Source organism: Bombina bombina, chromosome 4 (assembly GCF_027579735.1).
Source record: "Bombina bombina isolate aBomBom1 chromosome 4, aBomBom1.pri, whole genome shotgun sequence".
In the NCBI taxonomy this organism is placed as follows: Eukaryota; Metazoa; Chordata; class Amphibia; order Anura; family Bombinatoridae; genus Bombina; species Bombina bombina.
Genome location: NC_069502.1, coordinates 768,018,554 through 768,032,457, shown reverse-complemented (window position 1 = coordinate 768,032,457; position 13,904 = coordinate 768,018,554). Strand labels below are relative to the sequence as shown.

Sequence of the window (13,904 nt, the reverse complement as noted above, 5' to 3'; positions counted from 1 at the left end):
TTTCTATATTGTCATTCGGAGTGCGCATATCCAATCAGAGCACTGACTAGGGGCGCGCCTCCATTGTCAATGCGTAACGTTATGTGCCGTAATTCGCATACACTGAAGTCTGAAAGTGTATGATACTAAATTACGGACAATGGTAAACAAAGTCTCCCATTGGTCTTGCCTGTGGTCACATGGTGGGGGGGCCCGTGTCTCTGCTACGTGTAGTACAGGCTGTTAATGTAACTTGGGGAAGTATAGTGATTGGTGGCAGCCAGCCGTAAACAAAACCTCCCATTGGTCCTGCCTGTGTTCGTGTTAGACAGGTTGTGACTATTGGTCCGTGGGGGGAAAGCCAAAACCAGGATATGTGCCATAGTTAGACCCAATTGCTCTAAGTACAATTATTCCGCTATATGGTGTTATTGCGATCATGGGAGCTGGTTACATAGTGAAACACCCATTCAAAAGGAATACTAATTCTTAAATAGACGAAAAATTTGCTATATTGACATATGTCAGATGTAATAAGTATATATGTCAAATGTAATAGGTATATATGTCAGATGTAATAGGTGTATATTTATATATATCAGTGCCTATATATATTCTTATATACACACAGACACTGGTAGTGCCGTAACGGTATATGTAATAAATTCAAATACCAAGTGTGGTAGATATAATATATCTATAAAATATTCTAGTGCAATTCTAAAGCCTAATCTCCAATAATTAGGAGAGGTGCTATATGATAATTATAATATGGTGAGTGTGAATCCAATGGTAAATAATATGTTCCCTCTATATGGGGACAGTGTGCCTAGGTTACATTATAGTACTATACGATGACTCCCTTTAGCGGAGTGTGAGTATGTGTCTAAAAATTATAATAACAATGACTCCCTTATCTGGAGTATCAGTGTGAATAGAGACTAATAGTAATGCATAAAAAAAGCAAGTGATATTGATCCTAATATTGATCCTCCCTTCTAGATAAGGGAGTTATGGTTATTATAATTTTAGACACATACTCACACTCCGCTAAAGGGAGTCTTTGTACAGTGTTGTAATATTACAACACTGTGTATTAGGATCAATATCACTTGCTTTTTTTATGCATTACTATTAGACTCTATTCACACTGATACTCCAGATAAGGGAGTCATTGTTATTATAATTTTTAGACACATACTCACACTTCGCTAAAGGGAGTCATCGTATAGTACTATAATGTAACCTAGGCACACTGTCCCCATATAGAGGGAACATATTATTTACCATTGGATTCACACTCACCATATTATAATTATCATATAGCACCTCTCCTAATTATTGGAGATTAGGCTTTAGAATTGCACTAGAATATTTTATAGATATATTATATCTACCACACTTGGTATTTGAATTTATTACATATACCGTTACGGCACTACCAGTGTCTGTGTGTATATAAGAATATATATAGGCACTGATATATATAAATATACACCTATTACATCTGACATATATACCTATTACATTTGACATTTGCAGGCCCATCTATCAAAGTGTCAACCTGCAATACGCCCGAATTCCGCGTCGTACATGGCGCGATGAGGATGCGCCTTACTTATCAAAGCTTTAAGATCGCAATAATTAGAATTTTATGACGTAACATACGATCCACCGTTCTCTATTCGACGCAGATCGATACAAGTTGAAATCATGTGTAAATTGAGCGTAATCCTCTGCATTCGCTCTCCTATTCGAAACAATTTGAAGCTGTTCAGAAATTATCTAAAGTTCAACAATTACGTTCGCGTCTCATCCGACGCAGCGTACCTATTTCTCAATCCGCCACCTCTGAGCTTGCGGATGCTATAGAACTCAATCGGAATTAGAAATGATTTCTAATGAAAAACATTTATGTTCCTTTTATCATTTGTTATATATTTTCAGATAAATATCTATGTATAAAATATATATAAATTATAAAGTATGTATAAATATATCTATACGAAAAAATCATATACCTTAATTGTCTCTTCCAAAACTTGCAGCAATCAATATGTTGCTTCCACCTGCATTTTCAGCAGGTGAAATGCTCATTATAAAAGGGAGTGTCTAACAGCATAGAAAGTTTGATGTATGCAGTCATTACCAAGATGGAGATGATCAATCTATTTTGCATTGCTATACAACAAAGACGCAAAAGAAGGAGATTTTTGGAGTTAGTTCAGCGTTATGAACGACGCAGAAGGCCAAGGTTATTTTTACCTAGAATAGGGTTACATACCCTGAGTGACAGGGAAATTGTTCGAAGATTCCGTTTGAATAGAGGTTTAATTGAGAATCTGTATCTGGAGATCAAAGACTCCATTGAACCTATAACTTATAGGACAAAGGCAATCCCTGGAATGTTAAAACTGCTGGCTGTCCTCTATTTCCTCGCCACAGGATCATTTCAGGCTGTAACAAGTTTAGTTGTGGGGATGAGCCAGGCTTCTTTTTCAAGTCATCTAACTGTAGTATTAAAAGCCTTACACCAACGGATAGTAAATTATGTACATATTCCGGAAACACCAGAGGATTGGCATCGTGTGAAGGTGCAGTTCTATGGGATTGCTGGGATGACAAACATTTTGGGTGCAATTGACTGTACCCATGTGTTAGTGCAGCCTCCAAAGTTAGGAGAATTGCCCTATCGTGACCGCAAGCGTAACCATTCTTTAAATATACAGGTCATCTCTGATGCCAAATTGAAGATTATGAGCATCCGGTCAGGATTCCCAGGTTCAACACATGATTCTTTCATCCTGAGAAATTCGCATGTTTATGACCTGTTTCAGAATCATCAAATGCCAGAGGGAATTCTCCTAGGTAAATATCTCTTACTAATTGTCATATATGGATATAAAAATATTATGTATTTCATATTGCTAAAATCAAATTATTTTTTACACACAGGAGATTCAGCCTATTCATGTCTCCCATGGCTTTTCACTCCTGTGCTGAACCCCAGAACTCCTGCGCAAGTGCGCTACAATGAGGCTCATACATCTACAAGATGTGTTATAGAGCGCACATTTGGCGTTTTGAAAAGCAGGTTTCGTTGTTTAGACCTCTCTGGGGGAGTACTTCTATACAAACCAAAGAAAGTATCCCTGATATTTCTCATATGTTGCATGCTCCACAACCTAGCATTACGCATGCCAGATGCTGATATTTCTATGTTACAAGTAGAGTATGATGACAATGTGGCACCTTTAGAGCAAATTGATGCAAGTGGAGTACAAGCTCGATCTGATTACATCCATGCTCTATTTGAACAATGATTATGTAAATATATTGTACATATGTTCTTTTGTTTCATCATATCTTTATGTTTAAAATTATCCCAAAAGAGGCTATTTATGTTAGTTTAACTTAATAGTTAATATGTATTCAAATAAATGTTCTTCATTTCACACCTGACTCTTTTTTTAATGAAATATTTCTAATTAATACTCAATAGATTATAAGTGATAGACCATGTTATCATAGGGCTCTCAGAAAATGCTTAGATACAAAGTACATTAAACATCATCTTTCATGATTTATCGAGAAGGCAATTTTTATTATTAAATTATATTCTATTTTCCTCATCTTTGTATATAATTTTTGGAATCAGCATCAATGCAATACAGGTTTAACACATGTTCTTGGGTGGTGTTCTTTAACCAATGGCAGATGTTTAGTCTCCCTGATTAGCTTGTAATAATAAAAATCAAAAATCCACCCAAATCAAATATATATATTTTGTTGCTCTTATTATATGTGTAGATACATGTTTACATTTTGCCTTAAAACATTATCATGGAGATTGACCATTTTCCATTGGTTAAAGCATTGATTTTTTAACCTATTTATTTTTCATGGCACACTTTTTTCAATTAAAAAATACTGTGACACACCACCATTCAAAAATTGTAAAAAATCACACGTATCCTAATAGAGTATATATATATATATTATATACATACACACATCACACTGTATGTATTGTGCTGTCGTGCCATGCCTCCTACAAACTATACGTGACATATTGACATTCATTCTCAAACAATCATACTGAATGTCTGTGAGTGAATAGCAATATGTCATGGTTGTACATGATGCCTGTCACATACCTCCCAATATATACAAATTTGAAAGAGGGACACCCCTGCACTGGGAGTAAAAAAAAAGCTAAATTAAATAAATATCTCACAATGTTGTCAGTCTGCCGTGGCACACCTGAGGATCTCTCATGGTACACAAATGTACCATTGCACACTTTTTGACAAACACTGGGTTAAGGCATCACACCCAAGCTTAGGGGTGCTAAGGATATCTTTGAATCTTAAGCCCGGGCTTCAAATTATATTATGTAGTGCAATATCAGTAATTATTATGCCCACTGAGTAACGGCACTTTAGTGCATATACATTATTTTTAAGGAGTTGAAAACATATATATATTTCTATTTATCAATAACATTGGTTATTACCTGTTCATGAGCTTCCATACATTCATCTTTCATCAATATAGAACAAGTGAATGACTAAAATTCTACAATTAAAGTTGTTACTAGAAAAGTTAGAAATAACATTCTATTTTCTAACATAAACATTAATTATTATTGTGTTTATGTCCATTTAATATAGTTGTGTTGGTTCTGCATAACCGGTCAATGTTTAATAATGTTATTTATTTAAAAAAATATAAAATACTTTGGTGTACATTGTACCTTTAATAACTTATTAGATATGACCAATGAATAGTAATTAAAAACATCATTGTTTTCAAATAAAATACAATAAAGATAATCATCAAAATAATTTCTTTTATTAAATTATAACAAGCATTACTTCATGCATAATACAAACAAAATAAATCAAAAAACTAATCTTTAGACCGCTTAGAGGCAGTGGGAGATTGTGGAGGTGATCCTTCCCTTCTTGAAGAAAGTAATTCTTGAAGGGTACCCTGCATCAACAGAAATAAATTGCGATTGAAATTTCGGTTCTCTTCATCTGCTCTCTCCCTTCGCACCAACTCCCTTTCCTCTATGGCTACCCTACGTATATCTATAGCTATTCTCTCCCTTTGCAATTCCATTTGCATCTCCACCTGACGCCCCTGTTGCTGAATATATACACCCAATGTCCTAATCAACTCCTGTTGATTGTCACTATATTGCCTCCCCAGATTGACCATATTATTTATTGCTCCATCATCATCATGGCCAGGGGCAGCAACAGGGGCGGCGGCAGGTGCGGCGGCAGGGGCAGCAGCAGGTGCGGCGGCAGGGGCAGCAGCAGGTGCGGCGGCAGGGGCGGCAGCAGGTGCGGCAGCAGCAGGGTCAGATCCTGGTGCAGCAGGTTCAGCGGCGGCAGCAGCTGAATCTTCAAGATACCTTTCTATCTGTGTATCGTCATTCAGTAGGCTACCAATCAGATCTTGTGATTCGTCATATAAACTCTCCTGTATCTGCCTAACCACAATTGTAAGCTCCTCCGACAGCTGATGACACCGTTCGGTACCTATTGTAAATATAAACTAATATTATAATCAAAATTAAAGTAGCATGAATGTGCAATGTATTCTCTTTTTAATACACATTGATAAACAATAATATTTTTAATATCGATTTGTTCTCTTGTAATCTCATTTCTTAGTAATGATAAATAAGCACATATTCAACACTTGGGTTAGATATATTATGGTTGTTGCCTGCACAGATTCATCTGTAAATTTCATTAATATAAGTCACAGCCATCTGCAAGGATTGCACTCCTTTTCCATTCAACTAATAATAATACATTGCAGTTGACATTTAACACACCAATCATAATATATTTGTGTTTTTTTTTTTTTTATTTAAATATATTATTTTTGGAATTAAAAATAAAAAATTATTAAAATATTAAATTTAAAAAATAATATGCCTCGTGCAGCTAGATCACACATGTACATTATTATTTAATGGAAAAATACATATGCCCTCAATAAAACAGTCATATAATGAACTTTTCATGGTTTTGTACATTTTAATCTGCATTGCAAAAATGCTATAAAAATGTTTGTATTACATGCACCTTTAAAGGGACATCCAACAATGTTTTTTTAAAAAAAAAAAAAATACATAATCCCTTTATTAAACATTCGGTTTTGCATAACCAACACAGTTCAAATGAATGTTTATCTTTTAAATAAGTACATCAAGAGAACAAAGCAGAATTGGTAATAAAATTAAAATGGAAATGTTTATAACATTACATGCTCTATTTTAATTTCTTTAGCTTTCATAATTTACTGTCCCTTTAAAAGAATATTACATACAAAATAGGAAAGCATATGGATGTATTTCATGCAGTAATATAAACCCAAAAACTTTTATATACAACTATTAACAACTATGCTTTGAATACAAAGTAAGGGATTTTAAATTAATTGTATTGAAAGGCACAGTCTTGTCTAGATTATGCTTTCATTATTCAGATTGGACTTACAATTAAATTTGAAATTTGATTCAAATTTAATCATAAAATTCAGGTGATCAGGGGACTGGAAGAAGGTTCCTAGATACAAGGTAATCACAGAGGTAAAAAGTATATTAAAGGCACAGTCAACACCAGCATTTTTTTTTTTTAAAAAGAGAGAAAATAGCTTTATTATCCATTTCCCACTTTTGCAAAAGCAGCACTGTTATATTAATACACTTTTTACTTTTGTGACTAAATGGTATATAAGCATCTTTTAACCTCCCCTAATCACATGACTTTGTTATTATCTATTAACTTGTATTTTAGCCAATTAGTGCAGTGTCTGCCACTAGCCACGAGCGTAATCACAATGCTATCTATATGGCCTACATGAGCTAGCACTCCCCTGCTCTGAAAAGTAAATAAAATATAGGCGGACTTGAAGGGCATAAAAATCATATGATCCTTCCTAGGTTTGCTTTCAAATAGAATACCAAGAGAACAAAGCAAATCTCTTGCTAAATGTTAATTGTAAAGTTGTTGAAAGTTTGTTTGGGACTTGACTGTCCCTTTAATATAACTTTGTTTGTTATGCAAAACTGGTGAATGGGTAATAAAGGGATTATCTATCTTTTCAAACAATAACTATTGTTTTGTAGACTGTTCCTTTAAATAAGCACTTTTCATCAGCATTTTCAACAACATTCATTGCCTGAGCCTGAGGTGCTTCTACAATCTTCTAATTAATAAATGTAATAGTTCACAGGATACAATCACCTCTTTTGCTCTGAAGAGATGCAGTGTTTAATATGCTGTGGAAATAATTTCTAGATATGCATCACATGCATGTAGCAATATAATGTTGAGCAATCAAAAATATAAATTATTTTTGGGTAATACATAAATTTAGAATGATTTCACATATAAATGGTTGAACGCCCCTTTTATTTTCAACAGTTATATTTGACAAAATTTCAATGTGCCCTAATACTTATTAACCCTTTATATTACATGCAGCATCACAAGATAAAGTATTTTAATTTTGATATTGTTTACTTGTTTTATAAAACTCTGGAATGAAATCCAATATGCTATCTTACAATCTTTAAATAAAAAGTAAAATAATAAATATTTACTGTGATTTCATAGGGTCACACAAATTAATGATTATGGCATTCAGTGTCTGTTTAAGTTTTCACACTTACAACATTCAGGTGTTGCATTAATTGTATTACCTGAGGAGGAGGAGGAGATGGAAGAGGTAGGAGCTGGCCCCATAGCCCTTCTGACTTCCACTACAATTATAAAAAATGGCATAATTTAAACTTGAATATTAACAATTACACATTTACTTTAAACAGTTAACAATTACAGATTTACATTAAACAACAGTTAACATTAACTTACATACCTGTTGTTTGTCCAACACCTGGGTCAGGGGTGCTGCACATTATGTCTGGCTGTGTTGTAGCTGAAGAAAAACTGTGGCTGGAGTCTGTATCAATCAGCCCAGTATCAACCACAGGTAACGGCTGTGTAGCAACAGTAGAAGCTCTACTAGTAGATGCTGTAATAGATTAAGGTTTAAAATCAATATTAAGTATTAATATAATTGAAATCCAATATTAAACATTTATACCATTAACATTTTTTAAAATTCGGCGTCAGAAATGACGCCGTTGAAATATATAAATGTACCTTGTGCGGCTAAGGCGTCAGTGTCGTGGTCAAAATCTTCTAGACCCTGAAGCATATTTTCTCCCAATTTCTCCATTAACAAAGTTTCATATGTTGAGAGTTCTGCAACATATGGCTTCCCACCACCTGTCTGACGTGCTGTCTTTTTTTCTCTGGCCATCTTTGCCTTCAAGATTCTCTTAATATCCGAGAATCTTTTTTTGCAATTATCTACAGTTTTAACATTGTTCCCCTCAGCAGATACATTTTCTGATATTGAGCGCCATATTTCGTTTTTCCTGGAGGTAGTTGTTTTTTGTGCTTTAGCACCAAATAAAAAATCGTAATTTTCCAGCACCATAGTAACAAGAATCTGGTTCTGCTGGAAATTGAATTGGATATTGCGTCCTGATTTTGTTTTTCCAGACCCTGCAGATGCCATTGTCTATGCCAAATTGAAAGGTAATGGTTAACAGACAATTCTATCTCCTGAACCATACACATTCAATTGACTTTTCTCTTGATATTTATTGGGAATCGATGAACCAGGTGATCATTTAAATCAGCCAATCAGTATGCTATTGCAAGCAATGTAATCAATCAACAATCATCCAAAAGTTTATATAAATCCATATACTTTGTGCGCCATTCGTGTCTCCATTTTTATGTCGAATAAATTGGAGGATCTCTGATTTCAACACCCCATAGGTATGTATTTTTTTGATATTTCTCATTTTGTTCACTATTAATAACATTAATCATATAATTTACAAGATGTTTTTTTTTAATCAACAGGCCTATGGGGCCATAAGGTTTTTCATGCGCTATTTCTGTTTTTGTTTGTGACGCAGATAATATAATTTTCTATTGGTTTTTAAAACGTACATTGGTGACGCATTTAAAATTAATATTTAGATGACGCTCATCATGTTTAGTGATTCGCTGTTGCATACAATATTATTCAGATGTCCCTCCAATCAATAAGCGAAACTAAAATTTATATTTTCAATAACCAATGAGACAGCTGTATACCTAGTATATTTATTGTCGCCTTAAAAAAAAGTTATTTTTGTTTCCGTGAGTTTACAAGTATGTCGAGAACACCAATTTTCACAGATGGGGAGCTTATTATACTTGTTTACGGAATGAACAGGTATTTCCCGAGGAGAATCGGTGGTGTGCGCGGTATTAGGCACGAGAGACGGGATGAAATAATATATGAGATGATGCGCAGGATGAGACGCGTTTCAGGTATACATAGGAGGCGACGACAGTGTCTGAGACGATTCAGTGACCTGAGACGCAGAGAGCCAGAACGCTATACGGCCATGAGGTCGCTCATTCGGAGATGTAAGTTTTAATTTTTTTGTTTTCTGTTTAATCTCTGTCGAAACATATGACGCACCAAAATAAAGCATGTAAAATGTTGACTGTTAAAGGGATAGTCTACATCAGAATTATTATTGTTTTAAAAGATTTAGAGAATACCTTTATTAGCCATTCCCCAGTTTTGCATAACCAACACAGTTACTATAATATACTTTTAACCTCTGTCATTATCTTGTATCTAGGCCTCTGCAAAATGCCCCTTTATTTTATTTCTTTTGACAGACTTAGTTTAGCCAATCAGTGCCTGCTACCAGATAACTTTATCTCCACAAGCACAGTGTTATCTATATGAAATACATTTAAACTAAGAATACCAATAGCCAAATAAAATAATAGTAATTTGTAGAATTGTTTAAAAAAAGATGCTCTATCTGAATCATGAATTTATTTTTGTGCATAGACTGTACCTTTAAATTGTTGAAAGCATAAATGGTAAACAATCATTTACTTATGATAAATATTCAGAAAATATAGTATAATATATAGATATATGATATATGATATATGTGTTGTTATTATTAATTTAATCTGGAGTGTACAATGTCCAATTTTGGAAGCTGCATGAGCATTAGACATAGTAGTATAAAGTGAATAGTTGTAATGTGGACATGAATACTTTATAATTGCAGACCTATCAAGGCCAAGGGAGAGGATACCTAGGTATCTGCTGCCGGTATCCCACAGCAGCCCAGTGAGCAACAGGTCATCACCACCACTGCCACTGACTTTGCTCCAACCTCAGGGTGATGAGGACTCCCAGACATCCTCAGCTATGAGTGAAAATGAAGGTAATGTTACAAGATCTCATTATTTACATTAAAATGAGATATCAAAATATTTTAAATTTCGTAATGCTGATTCCTCAGGGATGTATTATGGCCTAGGCACACACGTTATTTGCATAGGGAATCAAAATTTGGATGTGCATCACATCTGTACTGTCCTCTATCTAAAATCAAGCATATAGTACAGTGACTGATAATGTGAATGATTCTGTAGAGAAGACAGGGCACACGCAATGATTAATGCTTATAGGCATTGCTAATTCAAAAGATTTGCTAAATTAACTGCTTAAATATTTGGTGTGAAAAGCATTACACACGAGAAACTGGAACAGTGCTAAGCATCAAAAGGTGATAAGGGAGGACAAGACATTGTTACAATATGCTGTATCCCATTATCTGCTGAAGTGCATCTGTGACCTTTGTGGTTATTGCAGGTCTTAGCAGGTAACGGAATGGAATAGCTAATATGTAATATTTCTTTTTTAAAAGCATGAGGTTGTCACAACCATCTAACAGCAATGATGGTCATAACATATAACTTTAAACATATTCATCTACCAAATAATCATTTGTGTTTGTGTTTCTTCTCGGACAGATGAAAGTGATGAATCATCCTCATCACCCGAGGAGGAGATTTCCCCAGAAGCATGTCCTACACTGGTGACGGCAGAGGAGGAAGATGAGCCTGAAAATGAAGGTAGGAATCTATCATGTTCTCTTTTGTTAAAATTCCACATTGATTTGGAAATAATCTGCAGACACTTGTATCTTTTTGCTTTCTAGAACAATGTGGGGGATAATCTAGGCCTTGACAACAATTCTGCATCCATAACAATGATTTTTCGGGGGGGGTTGTGTTTCTTCTCCAACAGATGAAAGTGATGAATCATCCTCATCATCCGAGGAGGAGATTTCCTCAGAAGCATGTCCTACACTGGTGACGGCAGAGGAGGAAGATGAGCCTGAAAATGAAGGTAGGAATCTATCATGTTCTCTTTTGTTAAAATTCCACATTGATTTGGAAATAATCTGCAGACACTTGTATCTTTTTGCTTTCTAGAACAATGTGGGGGATAATCTAGGCCTTGACAACAATTCTGCATCCATAACAATGATTTTTCGGGGGGGGTTGTGTTTCTTCTCCAACAGATGAAAGTGATGAATCATCCTCATCATCCGAGGAGGAGATTTCCTCAGAAGCCTGTCCTACACTGGTGACGGCAGAGGAGGAAGATGAGCCTGAAAATGAAGGTAGGAATCTATCATGTTCTCTTTTGTTAAAATTCCACATTGATTTGGAAATAATCTGCAGACACTTGTATCTTTTTGCTTTCTAGAACAATGTGGGGGATAATCTAGGCCTTGACAACAATTCTGCATCCATAACAATGATTTTTCGGGGGGGGTTGTGTTTCTTCTCCAACAGATGAAAGTGATGAATCATCCTCATCATCCGAGGAGGAGATTTCCTCAGAAGCATGTCCTACACTGGTGACGGCAGAGGAGGAAGATGAGCCTGAAAATGAAGGTAGGAATCTATCATGTTCTCTTTTGTTAAAATTCCACATTGATTTGGAAATAATCTGCAGACACTTGTATCTTTTTGCTTTCTAGAACAATGTGGGGGATAATCTAGGCCTTGACAACAATTCTGCATCCATAACAATGATTTTTCTGGGGGGGGTTGTGTTTCTTCTCCAACAGATGACAGTGATGCATATGCTACATCAGCCCTAAGTCCGGAGGAGAGACAAGAGGAGGAGGCGGAAAGTGAATGTAAGCATAAGCATTTATCATATATTATTTCACTGCTATATTTATTTTGAATTTGTAGACCCTATATTGTATATTTTGTAAACAATGTGGAGTATAATGTAGGCCCCTTGACGCATATTCAAGATCAATAACAATATATTTTTTGCGATTCTCGGACAGCTGAAACAGACAGTGGCACTGAATATGCAGCCACAGCAGAGGATGAGGTGGAAAAAAAAGAAAGTAGGAAGATTTCATATGATGTTTTTTTACTTATATCTGGAAAGTGAATTGTTGTAACAAAACTAATTTTGTGTTTTTATTACAGCGGTTGAAATAGGGACACAAACAGAGCCCTCAGTTACACAATTCAGGGACCTTCGTCAGGCACTGCGAAATTTTGTAGAGGCTGCAAGAGTACTAGAGCATTCACTTCAAAATCTTTAAGAAATTCATTGTATATATTTTTCTTTGTTTTACAACAATCATTTTATGAATAATTAAAAATTTATATTTATAATATCATGTGTCACTCCATTATTTTAAGGATTATCTTAAAGGGACATGAACATAAAATATATGTTTAATCATCTATAAATAGCATGCAATGTGGTAGATTATTATTTGGTTATAAATTTATATCTATCCTTTGATGTCAAACATATTTTTCAAAACCATATAGCTGCTCAATTATGTCTACATATGGATGCCTTATGTGATTGGCTTGCACATGTGCATTGTTATTTTATAAAATAAAAATATCTGAGGGATAATAGAAGTGAAAATGATTAATGCTGCTTGAAAAGGTTTTGTCTATCGGCAAAATGAAATTACATATATCAGTTTGATGTCCCTTTAACATATGAAATGACATTTTTTTTAAATATAAAACTCAATTGAGTAATAATTCACATTACATGTTTTTAATATATTATTGATACAATCGATAATATATTTCATCAATCAAAAATGATTCATATGAATACATAATGAGATATGAAGAACAATGTTGATTTATTAAAAATATTACAATGTTGATGAACATATCAAACAATTTAGTAATTGGACATAACAGGTATATAAATATATATATATACACACAAACAGACATACAGGGGCCCATTTATCAAGCTCCGAACAGAGCTTGTGGGCCCCTGTTTCTGGCAAGTCTTCAGACTCGCCAGAAACACTAGTTATGAAGCAGCGGTCTAAAGACCGCTGCTCCATAACCCTGTCCGTCTGCTCTGAGCAGGCGGACAGGAATTGCCGTAAATCAACCCGATCAAGTACAATTGGGTTGATTGACACCCCCCTGCTGGTGGCCAATTGGCCGCCATTCAGCAGGGGGTGGCGTTGCACCAGCAGCTCTTGTGAGCTGCTGGTGCAATGTTAAATGCGGAGAGCGTATTACTCTCCGCATTTAGTGAGGTGTTGCAGACCTGATCAGCATTGTCGGATCAGGTCCGCAACACCTTTGATAAATAGGGGCCACAGTGTCTATCTCTCTCTCTCTCTCTCTCTCTCTCATTATATATATATACTTTTATCTATATATCTATCTTTAACTATATCTGTATTTATATATCGATATCTATATATCTATATATCTATATATATATCTATATATATATATCTATATATATATATATTTATAGATATAGATATATATATAGATATATATAGAGATATATCTATATATATATATATATATATCTATATATATATAGATAGATATATCTGATTATATTAAATAAGATATGTGCAGATGTCAGGTATAGAGTTGAAATAATTAGAGTAAAATAATGCTTCATATAACAAATAGTCG

General features: G+C 34.7%; 1 protein-coding gene and 1 long non-coding RNA gene across 2 annotated transcripts; both read left to right on the top strand.

Moving 5' to 3' along the window:
• Positions 1 to 2,132: 2,132 nt before the first annotated feature.
• LOC128657842 (putative nuclease HARBI1) lies at positions 2,133 to 3,302 on the top strand. Its single transcript, XM_053712264.1, has 2 exons — positions 2,133 to 2,760; positions 2,935 to 3,302. The coding sequence occupies exons 1-2, from the start codon at positions 2,133 to 2,135 to the stop codon at positions 3,300 to 3,302; spliced, it is 996 nt and encodes a 331-aa protein (XP_053568239.1).
• Positions 3,303 to 11,690: 8,388 nt separating this feature from the next.
• Positions 11,691 to 12,599, top strand: LOC128655592 (uncharacterized). The gene is made up of 4 exons (XR_008401856.1): positions 11,691 to 11,852; positions 12,029 to 12,100; positions 12,260 to 12,322; positions 12,408 to 12,599. It is a non-coding gene; the product is annotated as an uncharacterized LOC128655592 (long non-coding RNA).
• The last annotated feature ends 1,305 nt before the right edge of the window (positions 12,600 to 13,904 follow it).

Coding starts and splice junctions, on each gene's coding strand:
- LOC128657842 (XM_053712264.1), top strand. CDS start 2,133: ATGGAGATGATCAATCTATTTTGCATTGCTATACAACAAAGACGCAAA. Junction 2,761..2,934: donor CATCCGGTCAGGATTCCCAG/GTTCAACACATG, acceptor TTTTACACACAG/GAGATTCAGCCTATTCATGT.